At 41.4% G+C, this 20,340-nt stretch overlaps 1 protein-coding gene across 11 annotated transcripts in view; it reads left to right on the forward strand.

The window, feature by feature from the left end:
- lmo7a (LIM domain 7a) overlaps nucleotides 1-20,340 on the forward strand; it is a 245,078-nt gene that overhangs the window by 185,906 nt on the left and 38,832 nt on the right. For 10 of the 11 annotated variants that reach the window (XM_068034330.1, XM_068034327.1, XM_068034332.1 and 7 more), the window contains 4 exons: nucleotides 2,120-2,152; nucleotides 6,973-7,093; nucleotides 11,782-11,924; nucleotides 16,939-17,374. In XM_068034330.1, coding sequence (XP_067890431.1) covers nucleotides 2,120-2,152; nucleotides 6,973-7,093; nucleotides 11,782-11,924; nucleotides 16,939-17,374 — 733 coding nt within the window. The remainder of the gene's footprint in view (nucleotides 1-2,119; nucleotides 2,153-6,972; nucleotides 7,094-11,781; nucleotides 11,925-16,938; nucleotides 17,375-20,340) is intronic. The other variant, XM_068034328.1, reaches the window with a different exon arrangement.

The raw sequence follows: 20,340 nt of genomic DNA on the forward strand, positions 1-20,340 counted from the left end.
ACAGGCAGCTTACAGTACAGTAGCTTATTGGTCAGTGATCTACAAATGTGTTTCTTTCTTTCCCCCTTTTTTAAATTCCCGTGGGCGTCCCTGTGGAGCTAAATAACTGACTTGCATTTGTAAGTTGTGTCCAACATATGTTAGATGCAAAGTAGGAAAATGCTGTCTCATTGCAAGCAACTGTACCTCCCTGGACCCCCTTCCCCCTGCACTACACGACCACCCTCCCAGCCCCCTCCTTGCTAGGGCCTTCCGGACTGGCCCCATCTTTAAAGGGCCAGGGATCCCCACACAGGACATTTAGGTAGCAAAACACCTGAGGATCACACTGCGGGGGGCGCACAAGAAGGCTGAAGCGGGGTTCCACCGCCTTTTCAGCCCGGCTCTGGGAGCCCTGTCTCCTCCACAGAATCCAGCCCATAGAGTCATTTATGGCATAGAAAGAGGCCATTTGTCCCATCAAGTCCATACAGTCTTTGTGCAGCGCAATTCATCAGTCCCACTCCCACTCTCTATCCCTGTCACACTGTAAGTTTATTTCCTTCAAGTGCCCATCCAATTTCCTTTTGAAGTCGTTGATTGTCTCCACTTCCATCACCCTCATGGGCAGCGAGATCATTACAACTTGCTGCATGAAAAAAAAAAGTTATTTCTCACATTCTCCCTGCATCTCGCCCAAAATCTTCAATTTGTGTCTCCTGGTCCTTGTACCATCAGTTAATGGGAACAGTTTTTTCCATCTAACTTAACTAAGCCTGTCATAATCTTGTACACCTCAGTCAAATTTCCACTCAATCTCCTTTGCTCCACAGAGAACAACCCCAACTTTTCCAACCTAACCTTGTAACTAAAATCTCCCATCCCAAATTATCCATCATTTTGAAAGACATGGCTTAATCCATAATGATCAATGTGACTTTTGATATGGCCATTTCATTGGCGACCTTGTTGCTTAGGTTATGGACCTCTGAAGCTCTGACTTTGAACACACTGCTTGATAATCCATCAAAGCCTTTGAGCAGCAACAGGGTTCCTAAAATAATACACACCCCAGGTCTAATGAGATGGGGATAAAGGAGAGAAACCACATCTAATCCATCTGTCATCTACCTAGTCAAAGCAGGTTGATAAGCGAAAACAATTAACCTATGAAAAGCAAATTTTGAACAGGATATCACAGTAACCAGAAAAAGTGAAGATTGTAAAGCGAGCTCCAATTTAAATTAGCGGCAAATAAATCCCTTATGCTTTTACAAAGCAACCTTCAGTCAAATAGAGTGCTAAATTCCATCATGACATTGGCTCTTTATCAAAACATGATTTGTGATCTGTTTTGATAGAAGTTGCATGCTTTATGTCCATTTAATGATTTTATAAATGTTTAGTTCTTCATAATACAAGGCACTGTGTTTGTTTAATACTGAAAATTGTATTATGGCAACAAGTGTAATTGAAACTCAATAAATGAAACTATAAAACAAATGTTAATTTATTAGTGTTTGAGAGATTTACGACATGAAGGACTATGAGATCTATTGTCCTTTTTCATCTGTTCAGTTTGTTCCATTATCTTTAAACCTTAAATACAAGTTTAAGGTTTGCAACCTCTCTGCAGCTTTGAAGCACAGGATCCATGCATCCAGATTAAATTTACTTATTTGTGGATTACCATGATGTGATTTTAGTTTCTCTTGACATTTTGATTAAGTAAATGTTAACGGTGGCTTCCTATATGCAATATCTTCAAACATTTTTGAATTCTTGGCAATATTTCTGAGTTTGGATATCAATTGTATTTCACACGACCTATCTTTTGATGTTTACTTCCAAATTAGATGGCTTCAAAACATTTTTTGGTGTCTTATATTTGCAAAATACATTTTTTATAGATTTGCATATCTTGCAAATGTTACTGATATCATGAAATTGCCTATTTATTCAACAGTGGCTATTTAGCAAACTCTGTTCTCGGCAGATGACTTGTGTGAAAACCCATGTACATATTATTGCAACATAATGCACACCCAGGTTTACAACTGGAACCACCTTGTATTGACCACAGCTTTGCAATGTTAACACAGTTACATGCTTTTTTTATTGATTTTCTTTAATTCTTTAGACTTCTTCAAAGGTCAGCTGATATTGATTTAGGGTAAGTTTAGTCAAGTCTAAAGTGCTTAGCTGTATATGCGCAATGTATGTTTTGTACTGTGCTTTTGTGTGCCAAACAAACATAACTTGCTTGCAAAATAAGGCTAACGAAATGATGTACTGATAGTCCCTGAATGTTAGTGTCTCTGAGCTGGGGATTTAATTTTAATTGTCTTCTGTGCTTCATACCCCAATGCATTCAATCCCTGGAAAAGGTGCAGTAAGTTTGCAGTTGTATACTTTTGGCTGTGTGCAGCAGGCAATAAAATAAAATGCATTAAAGCCAGCCCAGTTTTAACTAAATACTTGACAAGTAAAAGATGAAGACTATGTTGAGATCAATTGTATTCTCAATTTTTTGTCCATAGACTCATAATTGAGATCACTAAATTCCGCCATGTGCTTTAAATCTAATGATAGTCCGGATTTTGGTAAAACACAAACTTTAAGGTATGCATTCTGTCTTAAAATCGTAATTACTTTCATAATACTTTTGATATTGACTGTAAAACCTGAATTAAAAATTTATCAGAATAGGGGTAAAGTAATTTGTGTTGAAGTGCTTTCAATATGGCCAATATGTGTTTAAAACATAGACAATTGATTACAATGCAATTAAGATATATTTTGGTGTTCTTGGTGATGCATGTAACAAAGGGACATGAATTCAGGTAGAATAAAAACAAAAAGTGCTGGAAATACTCAGCAGGTCTGGCAGCATCTGTGGAGACAGAAGCAAAGTTAACGTTTCAGGTCTGTGACCTTTCATCAGAAATGGCAAAGGTTAGAAGAGAATTATGTTTTAAGCAAGTAAAGCGGGGAGCGGGGTGGGGGAGAGAACAAAGGGGAAGGTGTTTGATAGGGCAGGAGAGATTAAATAACAAAACTGTCCTGGGACAAAGGCAAAGAGTGTGTTAATGTTAATTCTGATGAAAGGTCACAGACCTGAAACGTTAACTTTGCTTCTCTCTTCACAGATGCTGCCAGACCTGTTGAGTATTTCCAGCACTTTTTGCTTTTATTTCAGATATCCATCATCTGCAGTATTTCGCTTTTACTGAATTCAGGTAGATTTTGCAGGAGGACGATCAGACTAATCTAACTAACTTCTGTAAACATTTAGGTATTAGACCCTCAAAACAGGATAATTTAAAATGGATTTTAAAAATCTAAGAATTTTACAAGCTACCTTTGATTTTAGTTTGCTATATTCTTAAGTGCTTAATAAATCAAATTATTTCCACTTTTTTCCACAACTTCATATATTTTGTTTTAAACATTTTAACACTGCAATCTCATTTGGATAGAAAGCTACCACTGTGGCTCCTGCAAGCTTCTCTGTGTAAACTGTTCCTAAGTACAATGGAAAGGAGAATGTGCATGTTCATTAGTAAAATAGGCTGAGCTTTTTAAAATCTCTTCCCTATAAGATGAGATACATTGCTTCCATGAGTTAACAGCAGCCAAGAATCCATTAGATTAATCTCATTTAAGCATTTGTCAGGTCTAAAACTTAGAGAGCTATAACAGTTCCTAATACTATTCTACTTTAATATCTCAATACACTGGTCTGTACACTTCACTGTTTAAGCAATTTATTAGTAATTTCTTTACAAAATCAGTGCAAAATTAAGAACTCCCCAGGTCAGTGTCACAGCTGCTGCAGTATGTTATGCAACTCACGCAGCTGGCATGCTAAGCGGTGATGGTCAAAAATAGTTGCGTATTGCAGTTGGTTTAGCAGAACAGGTGCAAAGCAATGTTTGGCTTACTCACAGCTTGTTTGGACTTTGGCTGATGGAATGTTGCGCTGTTAACAGATAAAGCTGCATAGTCACTTGTTGTATAATTGCAACATGCATCTTGAATTGTACAATAAGCATAAAGATTAACAACTGAACGTAATATTGTGACATACACCTGTCATACAAACCTGTTTTGATTGGGTATGTGATTGTTGTCCTGTGAAGTAACAGCTTTTGATCTGCTGATTGTTTGTTTCTGTATGACTTGAGGTTTTTAAGGTCTCACATACCATGTGTTATTTCTAATTCGAGGGAGTGGGCAGACAGATCATTCTTGAGCCCATACTGGTCAGGAACTGGTCACTTAGGGTTGATCGTCCATCTTGTACACGTTTCCTTCCATCTCTCTGCTGATGCTGAGACCAGACACATCTTCCACCTAATTTGGAAGCAACCAAACTTATGTATACCAAATTAATGCCTTTTAAATCTAAAAGTTAAAATATTTTCTGTTTGTTTTTTTTTCAGTGTCCAGACATGAGTTCCAGTATTGACCGAATAATTAATGACGTTTTTTTTTAATTAAGAGCATTCAGACAAATTCAAGATACAGGAATGTTCACGTAAATTAAACAACCAAACATTTCCTGGATAAAGTGTGTTCGCAGTCTTGCTGAACAAGATGGTTAAATGAAGATCAATCTCTTTTATCAGCTGAGAAGCCAATTTCTGTGCAGGCGTTTTGTTTTCTGAATTCTGTGATCTTGCCCAGCTGAAACAAAATACTTTGCCCCTGTGGGACGCACTTCTTGACATTCTAGTACTTTGTGGAGGAGTGGCATGTTTTAGCCAAGGCATTAAAATATTTATTTTAAAATGGGAGATGGGAATTTCAGAAAAATGGTGGAGTTTTGTGCTGGTGGTGGGTCTCGAGAGCGGGGGGAACCGACGCTGAGATCCCCGCATCAACTCTTGTAGGGAAGGCCCGCTGAATTTAGTGCCAATCGGGCACTTAAGGTGACGGTGGTGGGCCTTCCATATGATTTAGGACCATGCCATTGGAAGTCCCGGCCTTGCAGAGCTGCCGGAGAATCAGAGGCTGGCAGCTACAGCGCCACCATGGAGGCGGTGGATGCTGCTGTAGCTGCAGTGTCCAGACACCGAGGAGTGGCGCTGGTACCAGGCTGAGGTAGGTCAGGGAAGGAGGGGTCTCGTGGGGTGGGGATCGTGAGGGAGGGAGGGGTCGGCAGCAAGGCCCACCCCCATCCCGATGTTGGGTCCCATTCAGGCACTAAGTGCCTTTGAATGAGAGACCTTCCACCGCCCCCCCCCCTCCCCCCCCCCCAATGCTGCCACAGTTGGGAAGCAGCTCTCACCATTTTTCATGCCATGCTTCCCCTGCGGCAACAGGGCTGTCCTCCACCGTATGGGTAATTGCGGCTGTAGCGGGAAGAGGCCCTTAATTAGGGGTTAAAGGCCTCAATTGGCTGCGGGGCAGGAATGCCTTTCACTAAACTTTGGCAGAGACGGGATGGTGGTGGGGTTCCCCCCCACTGCCACCATCCCACCCGATTTTATGCTCTCCCCAACTTCAAAACCGCTGTGGGGGAGAACATAAAATTCCACCCAATGAGTCAATCATTCATTTGCCATACTGTCGCCAGGCCCCCGGTTATCTTGATGTAACAATGTAGTTGTTTTCAGTGGATTAAATTTAAATGTAAGCCAGGGGTTCTCAACCTTTTTGCTTCTGAGCCCCCGCCCCTCCCGTATTATACAAATTCCACTGACCCCCAAACCACAATTTCCTGTATAAAAAAAAAAAAGTTTTACAATTTAAAAATTTGTTTATTACTTTTATTCTTTCTTAATGTGTAACCTGCTGAGCAACAATTCTCAATTCACACGCCAAAGTTCAAACCTAATGTCACATGGCTTCCCTCCCAAAGGAAAGCACAGTTTAAAAAAAAAATGGAGCAAATGCTAACACTGACGTAACGCTTCATAATCTCGCCATAACTTTTACTGATCAGATCTATTAAATTCTGCCCCACCACCATCACTCTCCTCCGCCCACCCCTCATCACTAAACAAATTCCCCCTCACACACCAGTCTCACCATGTGGCAGAGGCAGCTCTCAGAAACTGCGTCATGTGATTGGCCCCCTCATAGCTGGTACCTTTCACCTCCCTCCGCCATGGCAGGTTGGTTGCATGAAAGTTGAAACGTAAAATTTTTAGCTGTATTAAATGCCTTTTCATGTAGTTGAAACATTTCAAAATGTATCCCCCAGTGAATTACCTTCCGAATGCAGTGACCCTAGTCAGCTAGACAAACTCACTCGGACAAATGTAGGCATTTCTTCTGGGTACTGAGCAGTTAATTTATGGGTACACGTATTTTTTTTCTACACATTCTATGGTTATTTTTGGCAGAACCCTGGTTGAGAACCCCAGTTTAAACACGTGCACAATACCATGCCATATTCATGTTTGAATAGATCGTGGCTACGTCGATGGGATTTCAATCCAGGCTTTGCTTTGGGTTTTTAAATGGTTCATAATGCATAAATCTATCAACCCAAATCTTGCAGTTTCACATCAAAATGTTTGTTGCAAGCACTGTGGATCTGATGATTTCTGAATTTGTTGTAACTCATGAATTTCAACCACCAAGAGCATTAATGCTAATCAAAGTTATTGTGATATTTAGGGGAATTGATTGATTGCTTTAATTGTATTAATTTGCATTGCCACAAAAACTAAATGCCTTGAAGGTTGGCACCAGATATTAAATGCAATAGTCATACCCGGAGCATATTGAAGGAGGAGTGCAGTGAATTTCTTGGCTAATTATGCATATCACATTTTCCAGGAAAAAGCAGTTCATTCCTCTTGTAATTACATTTTGAGAAATTGTAACATAATTAAGCAAACAAACAGTTCCATGCTTGAGTAAAAATGCCCAATTACACATAATGGAACTATTTTGTTCCAAGTCAGTGATGCATGCTCCTGTTTACAATGAACACGCATTGATTTTCCATTGGCTATTGAGTTTACCCTTTTATTTTAGGAGTAAATCACTCAATGATGTGTCTGCTGAAGATTCTGTTGGACTTCCTAAGTCGCTGAGATATGAAGAGTTGCAGAGAATAAAGAATACACTGATTGAGCAGGACCAACAATGGCAGAATGTGAGTTGAAAGTAGTCTCATTTCTCCTTTTTCCATCTCACTCCATGGGTGAAATTTTGTGCTGCTGGCGGGGTCTTGACGTTGGGGGAAACCAACGTCGAGATCCCTGCATCGGCACTTGTCTGGAAGGCCTGCTAAATTTAGTGCCAATCGGGAACTTAACTGGACAGCAGCGGGCCTTCTGTACGATTTAAGACCCTGCTGCCGGAGGACTGGGCTTGCAGAGTTGCTGGCCAATCAGAGGTTGGCAGCTGCAGCGCCACCACGGAGGCAGTGGCTGCTGCTGTAGCTGCAGCGACCAGACACCGAGGAGCAGCGCTGAATCCAGGCTCGAGGTAGGTCAGAGTGGGAGGGGTCTTGTGGGATGGAGGTCGTGGGGGAGGGGAGTCAGCAGCAAGGACAGGTGGGTGCCCCTCAGCGGGCCCATCCCGCTCCACTTCCCGATGCCAGGTCCTTCATTCGCAGGCACTAAGTGCCTTTGAACGAGGGAAGCCCCTCCCCCCCCACCCACTCTACCTCCAAACCCGCCGTGGGGGGAGAGCTTAAAATTCCACCGCATATTCAACTCCCCCATAGTAACACCTGAAAGCTGCACAACCTGACTTTGAAAAATGACTCCTTTGCCAAGCTTTTAAGCTTGAAACTTTTTAAGTAACATTTGTAATTTAAACTTTAAGTATTAGGTCAGTAATAACCACAAACTGTAATTACACCAGCCAGCATTTTATAGTAGAAAAACAACCAACATAACGAGGTGTGTGGGGGAAAATGGGTATGGGGCCAAAACACGGGAGATCAGGATGGGTGACCAGAAGATTAATAAGATGTAGGTTTTACATGAGATCTTGACGAAAAGAGAGTTGAAGAAGGAGGTATTTCAAGAGGGGGCTCCAGAGAGTGAGAACTGGGTGGCTGAAAGCACAGCTTTAAAATAATTTTGGAACTTGGAATAAATCTCTCATTCTTCATGTTCTAGAACTGTATGAAGCTCCCTGAAGTAATGAAGGAATAAAGGCTGTATAATTTTGTGTGGTATGAAACTATAGCAAGAGCAATTTAATAAATAATTATTAAAAGTTTGAGGAGGATGGTGTACATTTTTTTGAAGTAAAACTGGGCAGGGGAGGGAAGGAACTTTTCATAAGACCACCTGCATATTGACACTTCTCATTGCCCAAAAGTTTGTAACATGTGACACGGTTTGGCGACACCGTAGTGCATGGCATCATGGAGCGCTGGGACATGGTTCTGCGCCAAGTTGCTAATTTATTTATTTATTTCGAGATACAGCACTGAAACAGGCTCTTCGGCCCACCAAGTCTGTGCTGACCAACAACCACCCATTTATGCTAATCCGACATTAACCCCATATTCTCTACCACATCCCCACCATTCTCGTACCACCTTATCTATACTAGGGACAATTTACAATGGCCAATTTACCTATCAACCTGCAAGTCTTTGGCTGTGGGAAGAAACCGGAGCACCCGGCGAAAACCCACGCAGTCACATGGAGAACTTGCAAACTCCACACAGGCAGTACCCAGAACCGAACCCGGGTCCCTGGAGCTGTGAGGCTGCAGTGCTAACCACTGCGCCACTGTATTGAATTCATTGGCGACCAGGGACTTGCACAATGGGACAGAGATCATTTGAGGGTGAGTGTACTGCCTAGAAGGTGACAAGTGCAGCATAAGCAGAGGTTTGAGAACTCGTAACCTCTCCTCTGAGCCATAGTTTATGTGGTCCATGGAGGTGACTGGAAAAGCCAGCGGGAAATTCCTCCTCTAACCAAAAATAATTCTGACCAAGTGTGCACCTTGCATTTCGGTGGGATTATAGAATCATTCAACCGGTCATGTCTGTGTTGGCTGTCTACAAGAGCAACTCTGCTTGTCCTTTCCCCGTAGCCCAGCAATTCTTTCTGTCCAGTTGCTTATCCAATTCCCTTTTGAAAGACACAATTGAATCTGCGTCCACCACACTCTTAGGCAGTGCATTCCAGATCCCAACTGCTCGCTGTGTAAAAAAGTTTTTCCGCATTTCACCCTTGGTTCTTTTGCGAATCGCCTTAAACTGGTATCCTCTGGTTCTTGACTGCCCCACCACCCCCCGCCAATGAGAACAGTTTCTCTCTATCTACTCTGTCCAAACCCTTCATGATTTTGAACACCTCTATCAAATCTTCTCTCAACCTTCTCTTCTCAAAGGAGAATGACCCCAGCTTCTCCAGTTTATCCTCATAACTGAAGTTTCTCATCCCTGGAACCATTCTCGTAAATCTTTTCTGCACCCAGTCTAAAGCCTTCATATCCTTCCTAAAATGTGGTGCCCAGAATTGGTCACACTACTCCAGTTGAGGCCGAATCAGTGTTTTATAAAGTTTCACCATAACTTCCTTGCTTTTGTACTCTGTGCCTCTATTTGTAAAGGCTGCATTTGCTGACAATGCGACCACTAGGTGACACTGCACTGGCACATGCACATGCACAAATGCTGCCTCGTCGACAGAAGCGTCACAGTCTGCGATGTCTCAGGCAGTTGCCAGGAATTCAAATGGTGCTGCTCAATTTGACACAAAAAAACAAATTGAACCCAACCCCCCTCACCCCTCAATGGCTGTGATCGTTGCCTCCACATCGTCCCCGTCCCCCCAACAGTACCCCACTCTCTCTCGCGATCACCGCATTCAGCTTCCCATTCCCTCACTGCTTCAGACTGCCCACTATTCCATCCCACTGTTGCCTCCCGCCACTCGCTCCCCACCTCGCCGCCCAGAGAAGCAGCAGCTGGGATGGGGGCAGCGAGCGGAGAAGTGTGCGGTGAGATGGAGCGGTCTCGAGCAGGCGGGCGCAGGAGAGAACGGCAGGAGGGAGGGGGAAAGAGAAGTGGTGATTGATGCACCGATCGTGGTGGGGAGGGGAACGGGATACTGTTGGTGCAGAAGGAGGAAAACAACACTCTGACGTCATTACCTGTGACTGTGACGCATGCATGCGTGAACATATACTGGCAAGCTGGCAAATGCTCGGATGCACTGATGACATCGGTGATCGCTTTGCATTGTCAGGAGACACTTGATCCCATATGCCTGTTTAACCATTTTCTCAACCAGTCCTGCCACCGTCAACGATTTGTGCACATATAGTCCCAGTTCTCTCTGTTCCTGCACCCGCTTTAGAATTATGCTCCTTTTTTTTTATATTGCCTCCTCATTCTTCCTACAAAAATGTACCCCTTCACACTTCACTGCATTAAATTGTATCTGCCATATGTCCACCCATTCCACCAGCCTGTCTATGTTCTCTTGAAGTCAGTCACAATCCTTCTCGCAGTTCGCAATACTTCTAAGTATTGTGTCATCTGCACATTTTGAAATCATGCCCTGCACACCCAATTCTAGGTTATTCATATATATCAAGAAAAGCAGTGGCCCTAGTACTGACCCCGAGGAACCCCAATATATACCTTCCCCCTGTCTGAAAAACAACTGTTCACCACTACTCTGTTTCTTTCTTGTCACTCAGCCATCTTTGTATCCATGTTGCCACTGTCCCTTTTATTCCATGGCCTTCAACTTTGCTGATAAGCCTGTTATGTGGCACTTCTTCAAATGCCTTTTCAATGCCCATGTACACCACATTAACCCCCTGTTATTTCATCAAAAAACACAAATTTGTTAAACACAATTTGCCCATAACAAATCCATGCAGGTTTTCCTTAGTTAATCCACACTTGTCCAAGTGACTGCTAATTTTGTCCCATATTATCATTTCTGAAAGCTTTCCCACCACTGAGATTAAATTGACTGGCCTGTAGTTGCTGGGTTTATCCTTACATTCTTTATTGAACAAGGGTGTAATATTTGCTTTTCTCCTGTCCTCTGGCACCACCCCATATCCAAGAAGGATTGAAAGATTATGGCCAGTAACTCTCCCCCCTTACCTCCCTCAGTATCCTCAGTTGCATCCCATCTGGTCCTGGTGACTTATCAACTTTAAGTACAGCCAGCCTTTCTAATACCTCCTTTTTATCAATTGTTAATGCATCCCGTAACTCTCATACTTCCTCATTCACTATGACTTAGACAGTATCTTCGTGTTATCCAGGGAGCTCTGGCTTTGATTGCCCTACCTTTCCCACTTGACTGTACCTGAACTAGCTTCTTTTTAAAGGCAGCCTATTGTTCCGTTACTGTTTCCCTATGCCCTGCTATGAACCCGACAACTGTGCACTAGACTGTGCGGGTTTGCAGGAATCGAGATGGAAAATGAGAGCCCAACCAACCCGGTCCCTTGACAAGCTCCTCTAGGAGCTTAATGGATTGTTAATTGGAGGTGAGTGGTTTCCTTGTTGACTCCCGCCAACCCCCATCCTCACTTTACAAATTGAAGTCTGTCCCGGTAGCATTGGGATCCAGAGACACATCTGCACCCAGTTCCAACCCTGCCAGCATTTGAAAATCCGGCCCCAGGTGTTTGCCTTGCAGCTGTACTAAATGAGTGCTTTAGCCCAGATGTCTAATAGAATATGCATAATGCATTCCAGAGTAACTGAAATGGAGCACCAGCATGTGCATTCACATTAAAGTAGGATGTAAATTCTCCTTCCTTGTAATTTCGTGTTTGATCTGATGAGAACTGTTGTTAAATGTTTTCATTTTGTTGTTTTCAAAAATATGTGACTAGGACTTGCTAAAATGGAAAAATCGCCGTAAAAGTTATACTTCAGACTTGCAGAGGAAGAAGGACGAGCGAGAAGAAATTGAGAAAATGTCAAGTGGAGAGAGTGCTAGACCCACAAAGACGTTCAGGAAAATGAGGGAAGAAAGGTAACCCAGGAGTCCTTTTAATTTATTTTTTTTAGAGATACAGCACTGAAACAGGCCCTTCGGCCCACAGAGTCTGTGCCGACCATCAACCACCCATTTATACTCATCCTACACTAATCCCATATCTCTACCACGTCCCCACCTGTCCCTATATTCCCCTACCAATACTAGGGACAATTTATAATGGCCAATTTACCTATCAACCTGCAAGTTTTTGGCTGTGGGAGGAAACCGGAGCACCCGACGAAAACCCACGCAGACACAGGGAGAACTTGCAAACTCCACACAGGCAGTACCCAGAATTGAACCCGGGTTGCTGGAGCTGTGAGGCTGCGGTGCTAACCACTGCGCCACTGTGCCGCCCAATGTTTAGAATTGCTCCAGTAAGTCTCTGTAGTGATACAGAATATTGCTCATGGGTTCTGCCCCTGGCTCACTGCTTCATTGTTGCATATTTAAGATTCTGTGTCTTGCATTTGTTGCTTGCAGACATCTTCAGTTGTTTCAGCATGCAGGATGGAGGACAGAAGGATAGGTCATTTAGATATATTTGCCTGTTAGCATAACAATAGCAACAATTAAATAGACAAAAAATGGCCGTTTGGAATCAATATTAATTGATTAATATTAAATATCTGTTAATCGTTTAACAGCAATCCATAAATATAAAATTATTTTTCGAGTTCTGTTGTGCAAACTTCATTAATCACATCACTGTTAAAAACCCAGTTACACCTGATTGAACAAGGTGTAACTTTATATGGAGTTTCTAACAGTGATGTGGGAGTGGGAAAGCTGATAACCAGATTCTGCGGTGGGTGGGCAGGTTGGGTGTTGGCAGGGGTAGGGAGGGGAGGGGATGTGGTTTGATGGCGCACTGTTAGCATTTGCCATCATTAAACTGACTGCAACTTCAGGATGTCAGACATGTGCAGATTAGCATGGAAACCCTGAAGTTGCAGTCTGTCACTCAGGGCTCTGACGCAGGTTGTGCTGTGGAACCCCCCCCCCCCACTGCCTCCCGCCGCCTCCCGCCTCCCCAGAGCTGGCAATCTTTGAAATCAGCGAGGTTATTAACTTTCCCACTCCCACATCAGTGTTAGAAACCCCATAAAAAGTTGCAACTTGTTCAGTCAGGTGTAACTGGCTTTTTAACAGTGATGTGATTAATGACGTTTGAACAACAGAACTGAAAAAATAATTTTATATTCATGGAGTGCTGTTAAATGAATAATAGATATTTATGCAAAGTTTAATCATAATGTTTCGCTTCTACCTTCACCCCATGTGCATTTCCCAATATTTAATTTGCTCCGTGTCAAAATTGTTTTTAGTGATTTTTATTTTACTGCTTTTTTTTTTCCTGTTTGGGTGTTTGTGAAAAACCTTTAATGCGATTGGCTGCTTGGACCTCTTGATGACATCACTGCTGCTCTCACATTGGGAATCCCCAGTAAGGAAAGCTGCAATCAGTTGCGGTATCATTGTAGGGCGATGGAGATAAAATTCTCGTCAGAGAGATTGCTAGACCTTGCAGCGAAATTTACTGCATGGCCAACGGCAAGTGCCTTTGCTCCATCGCTGACCGCAAACTCCTGGTCAATATTTATAGAATATACATTTTATATTAATAAAATGCATTTGCATAATTCACACATCATCGAACTTGGAAATAAGTTGCAGTTTCTTCATTATCACTGGCTCAAAATCCTGGGACAACCTCCCAAGCAGCACTGTTGGAGACCCTATACACCATACAGACTGCAGCGGTTCAAGAAGGCAGCCCACCTTCCCAAGGGCAATAAATGCTGGCCTTGCTAGCAATGCCCACATCCCATGAAGGAATTTTTAAAAGAAGTTACCAATAGAAGCATGTAATTTATACTAAATGAGGCAATTAAAAGTTGAGGTCAATGTATTCTCGGTATATTTGTTCCTTTGGATAACCATGTATTCCATCTTGTAGTAGCTTACAGTAAATCTATTTATTCTATATGTAGTTGTGCGGTAGTGATGCTTAATCAGTGATTGGACTGTAGCGTGTCCTGTTTGATTTTGTCAGAAGCTCCCTAGTTGATTATCTATTCCCGGTGTAATCATATATAAGGGTCATAGTGCCTTTTCTTTAGTTCTCAAAGTTGTTGTTGGACTTGAGATATATATTTTTATTTGTGATGCAGATATGATATGGCTGTTTTTGTGCGCCCGCAAGTAATAGTTTTACAGTAGTAAGTCCCCTTAGGCTACCTTAAAAATGGAAAGCCACTTTTGAGCTTGTGTTTTATCTAAAATTATATATTAAGTTTGTGGGTATCAAACTTTTAGGACTAGTCTTGATTTAATGCTAGTTTTGTGTTTGTTTAGCAAATATGCAGTTCTGATGGAAGATTCCCAAAAAAAGTCTGCATGCCTATGTGTGCAACAAAATGCAAGGAAATCTATAAATTTATTTATCTGCCATATCCCTTAACAGTTACGTTTTCTTGTTTGCTTTTGAATGATGACTACCCACTGAACAGATGGGTTCAGCTATCCTATCTAGTGACTGCAATGACTGTGTGTTATTCAGAACCTAGCAATGGAATCATAGAATGGTTACAGCACAGAAAGAGGCCATTCAGCCCATCGTGTCCAGGCTGGCTCTCTGCAAGATAGTCAAATATTTTTTGATGGAGTAGAGGAATGGGATGCTAAAGTAATGCACAGTATATAATCAGCAAGAAAATCCTGGGTAACATTTAAGCAACTTTGTAACCTTAATCTTTCTGACAAAAATAAATCTTCATTTTGATTTTAAATTGAGGTTTGCAGATCCAGGTTTTCCTCTATAATTTAGGGTTTTCTAGCAGTATGGACAAACTGTATGTTATGCAAAATCCAAAAGATCACTCTAAACTTCCAAGCGATACCTTCAGAGGATTGTTTTTTTTTATTGACCAATTGCAGCAAAGGCAAAGCCTAATCAAGGGTAATGTATGTTGCTGACTTTTTTGTATATAAAGCTGAAGAATCTGGAATATTTTAACTTAGTGAAAGCTTGGTGGTAAAATAGTGCACTCTCAGCAACCCGGTCACAAAAACACCAGAAATAGGAGCAGGAGTAGACCATATGGCCCATCGAGCCTGCTCCACCATTCAAAACGATCATGGCTGATCTTAGGCTTCAACTGCACTTTCCTGCCCGCTCCCTATATCCCTCGATTCCCTGAGAGACTGAAAATCTTTCTATCCCAGCCTTGAATGTATTCAACGATGGAGCATCCACAACCTCTGGGTTAGAGAATTCCAAAGATTCACAACCCTTTGAATGCAGTCATTTCTCCTCATTTCAGTCCTAAATGATTGTCCCCTTATACTGAGACTTTGCCCCCGTGTTTTAGATTTCTCAACCAGCAGAAACAATCTCTCAGTTTCTACCATATCCAGGTCCTTCAGCATCTTATGTTTCAGTGAAATCACCTCTCATTCTTCTAAACTCCAGAGATTATAGGCCCAATTTACCCAGCCTCTCATCATAGGACAACCCCCTCATCCCAGGGACCAATTTACTGAACATTCGCTGTACTGCCTTCAATGCAAGTATATCCTTTTTTAAATATGGAGACCAAAACTGCTCACAGTACTCCAGATGTTGTCTCACCAAAACCCTGTACAATTGTAGCAGAACCTCCTTATTCCTGTACTCCAATTCCTTTTCAATAAAGGCCAACATGCCATTTGCCTTCCTTATTGTTTGCTGTACCTGCATGTTAACTTTCTGCATTCCTTGTACAAGCACACCCAAGTCTCTTTGAACATCAACACTTACAAGTTTCACACTGTTTAAAAAAAAAAAATCTGCTTTTCTATTCTTAATGACCAAAGTGAATAACTTCACACTTCCCTACATTATACTCCATCTGCCATCTTGTTGCTCACTTACTTAAACTGTCTATATCTCTTTGCAGCCTCTCTGTATCCTCCCCACAGGTTACCTTTTCACCTACCTTTGTATCATCAGCAAACTTAGATGCATTACTCTTTGTTTCTTCATCTAAGTCATTAATATAGATTGTAAATAGCTGAGGCCCCAGCACTGATCCTTGTGGCACTCCACTGTTTACTGCCTGCCAACTTGAAAATGCCTCATTTATGCCCACCGTTTGGTTAACAGAAAGGAAGCAATCATCTATCCATGCTAATATATTACCCCCAACTCCATGACCCCTTATCTTGCCTATTAACCTTTTATGTGGTACCTTATCGAATGCCTTTTGGTCAAGGTTGATAGCCCTCTGAAGTGACTGCAATAGAGCTCAATTGTTATATACTTTTTTCTCTTGAATCAGTTGGGATAGTTTTAATATGCAGCACTTGGTACCTCTTTGGAAATTTTTAATATACTGGTTGTACAAGTCGTGTTTTGAGAAGAACGTGATTGTGTACATAGAATTATTTAATTCATGTGACATTTAGCAGCTTAAATTTGTCAGTCAGTTGATGTAGATAAAATAAGGGCTTTAGGGAAATGTTAGGGAAGTGACGGGAGACCACTCAGTGAAATCTGGAGTATTTTATCAGTACTAAAAGTATTTTTGGACATCGCTCATTAAAACATAAAGCTTAACAGATGTATGGGAAATATGCGGTCATTCATTTTACAATTGGACTTTTATTTCCTTTGAAAGACATCAGATGTTCACTTCCTTATGTTTTGAATTCAGAATGCATAGAAAGTTGAGGGAGAAATTGTTGTTCAAATAATATTCCTGAATATATATAAGGCAAACAGCAAATGCAGCTCATTCTGTAATTCAAGTTCCTTTTGTGGGGGTGGGGATTGAAATACAACACCAATTATCTTGAAGCTGACTAGTTTTGCAGTTTGTAAGAACATTTCTTCGTTGCACCACTGCGTACAAATTATAACCTGACTAAATAGTTTCACAGACCACACGTACTTATCTCAGTTTCACATTCATTCTAATGAGGTGTTTCTGCTCTTTTTTTTTTTTAATTTTCCTCTCCCTCACAGGGACTTCAGACAGAAGGGATCATATAGTGGTGACCAAACTGACTACAGAAAGCTGAACTCCTCCGACGAAGAAGTATTTGCTGAAGAAATTAAACCTCCAAGACATTCGTATGAAAGGAGTTACACTGTGGCAAGTGAAACCCCTTTCAATTCCCAGAGGAGTGAGACGGTTTCCTCAGCGCCTCCACGTCAAGCCTCAAAGAGCCAGACAGCATCAGAGTTGAAAAGCACAGTCAATGATATGTCAGGAAAGCAAAGCCCTGTTCCTTTGTATAGCCGCCATGCAATGGATTCTAAAACTGAGCAAACCCGGGTTTCAAGTTCCCTGCCTCGGAATTACCAAGCACCTGATGTGTCCAGGATTCCACCTGTGTTTGTGCCGCGACCCTACGGCACACAAACTAAAAAACTCTCCTCCCTCACTAGATCTTATCCGGTAAGTTATTATGGATCAATCCCACATGTTTATTTAAGCAAACTCTTTCAGCGTTGTTTCTCTTTGAATTCAAAGTATTGGGTTGGAGTTGTTTCCCATCAGATGTGTTCAAGGTTTCAAGTTGTGAGTGGCTTCATTATTTATCAATAATAAACTAGTTCTCTTTGGATCTGCAACTTAGCAGCCATATGGATTTCTCTTTCTGCATTCTCGTTTTAATATGTCGACACTGGTGCAAAATGTAAGAAACTATACTCCATTCTTAATTTCATTTCAGATCTGCTGTTTTGGACAAGACTTTGGAAGTAGGAACAGTATAGGGGAATTTAGAACATTTTTGCACCATTTGATGCAGAAGCATAAAACTACCAAACCAGTCCATGCAATTTTAATTTCTATGGTTGGCATTATGCAAACACTTTTTCAATTATAACAGCATATGTAAACCAACACCAATGTGGCATTTCACTATGTAAACCAAGAACCGAAAATGTCAGTAAGCATTAATTTCAGGATGCATTTGGGGAGGGAAGAGAAACGTTTCTGTTTTGCTTCAGATGTCTGGCATCTGCAATTTTTTAAATTTGCTTTTTGTTTGCATTTCAATTCTTAGCTTCCTTTTGCGAGAAAAGAAAGATACTTGTGCGTAAACTTTTAATTTCATCTTTTAAAATTAGTACCCATAGATTCCAGACAAATTAGTATTGTCAAACACAAAATCATCTAATTGTGCCCTCCTGCCTCGTTTCTTCTCAAACCCCCTCACCCCCCAAAAAATTGTCTTTGATGATGCATATCCAAATAAGCCAGGCTGGTTTGCAATCTAATAAGGGCTTTGAGCAGTTGTGAACTTTGTGCTTGTCTGCTGCTGCCAGTCTTCTTTGGCACTTTACAGAGAGTGATGGTTTTGGCATCTGTGAATGCCAGAGGCCACAATCAGCATGCTATTTTTATACTGAGTACGAAGTGCTGCACTGTAGCGTGTCTCAATATCAAATCACTAATTTCTGCACTGATGGATTCTCATAGAAAAACCTGAGTGAAATTGTGCAGGCACCAAGTGAAATGTTCAGCTTCTGTCTCACAGCGACAACTATAGCATCTTTTTAAATGTGCCATTCTACTTTCAAAGGAGCTTTTGCTCTGGCTCAATTTTAATCAGCTATTACTTGTCTTCAGTCGGTATCTCATTTTATTTTAATGGGACCTATCAATTTAAAGCAGTCGAGTACTGGTTAGAAAGAAGTTCCTGCTGTTTACAGCTTTAACTCTTGCATTACCATAACGTTTCTGATTGTAGCAAGTATGCTGGCATGTGAACACCCAAAAATTTTGCCTTAAGTGGGTGGGGCCAGATGGGGCCTTTTTTCTCTTTAGTGGGCTGCCAGATGAAATGCCAACGATTTTCCGAATAAAGAACTCGACAAGTGTTATAATCGTGAACCACATTATTGTCCCTTTGCAGGCTAAGTTAATTAAGGCTTTCCAGATTGACCTACTTTAATTCCCTGTGCTATATGCTCAAGCAATTGTTGGATCTCTGTCTGATTTTAACAGTGCTTGTTGCATTATCAGGTAACTGTCGTCTCGTGGTGAACATTCGTGCAATTGGGATTGGGTTAAATTTTTTGTTGATTTTACTGGGGGGTTTTAAGCAGGTGGAGCTCTTGACAAAGCTAGGAACAGATTGCAGTGAATGCAATGGTTTCTTATTGGTGAGGGCTGCTTCTCGTTCTATTCGAGCTGAAGGTGCTGAAACTTGGCAATTGCATTTGTTTCTCTAAGCTATAGTGGTGTGATTTGCCCTATATTTATAGAAGAGGAAAACAATTCGGATGTATGGGAGGAGAAGGGATAAAAACTTCCTAATGAAAAGTAAAAACTTCAGCATAATTACAATCTCGACAGGTTGCTAACATGGTGTACGGAATGCAAAAATTAGAACTTTGGCCATCACCTCATGCTTTTGACTAGTTTGGGCTCAGATTCTAGTTCAGACTAGTTACCCTCCCATCCTGCAATGATTCTTTGCATCTCAAAGACCCCAAGAGGATTGTGTATAAATTCTGTGCAAGTTACATCTTCAGATAGGTTTTAATGTCACGCAAACCTGGCACTGTGACTTATTCACAAATACAATCACAGGTTTTCAACCTCTAATGTAAATTACCAGTATAATTTTGTTATCATGGTGTGACTAATGCCCTGGATTTTGAAGTAAGGCTCGGGTTGTTTCTGTAATTGGCATTTGACCTGAAAGGTAGTCCTTGTGTGACTCTTATTGTAGTATGATGACAAGTTGCTGTTTAAGGGTTCATAACCAGACTTCTTTTCACTTTGTGTTGGATGCTTCTATCAGGAGAACTTAGATTGGCTTCATCCATTATAAAATATTTCAGAGATACAGTGGATCCATCATACTGTATTTGATATTGTAAAGTCTTCATAACAGAATCTTCTACAGCAGAGAAATTGGGTCTTTTCGCCCTGGATTAGGGAGGGAAAAAATCAACACGAATTTTGTTTTTCCTGATCACACTTTAGTGAGCCCTGCCAAAAAAGGTTTATGTGGGCATTGGGTGATGAGAGGGTTAGGCTTGGTTGTGAAGTTTCCTACAGCTGAATCGCTTTTGCAAATGCACTGTCCCAGTTCATGTGTGAAGATTGACCACTTTGTTAAGGAAATTAAGCTCAGTTGGTGGCATGGACTTGTACCCCAGCATGAGTTAGGAGAGGAAAGGAAAGCTCATTAACTCTGTTGGTCACATGTTATCTGAGTAGTGCCATTTATCTTACTGGTTTATTGCTTCATTCAATGGTCTTCCAACTCCCTTTCTGAATTCTAGTCTTCCAACATATGTATTACTGCCAATAGTCAGTGCAGTCAGTCTGTTGAGTCTGTTATTGAAAGATGTTTTTGATAATGCTGGAAAACATTCACTCAAAGAAATTTTTGTTTCCTTTTC

The sequence above is a fragment of the Heterodontus francisci genome, chromosome 6, assembly GCF_036365525.1.
Source record: "Heterodontus francisci isolate sHetFra1 chromosome 6, sHetFra1.hap1, whole genome shotgun sequence".
In the NCBI taxonomy this organism is placed as follows: domain Eukaryota; kingdom Metazoa; phylum Chordata; class Chondrichthyes; order Heterodontiformes; family Heterodontidae; genus Heterodontus; species Heterodontus francisci.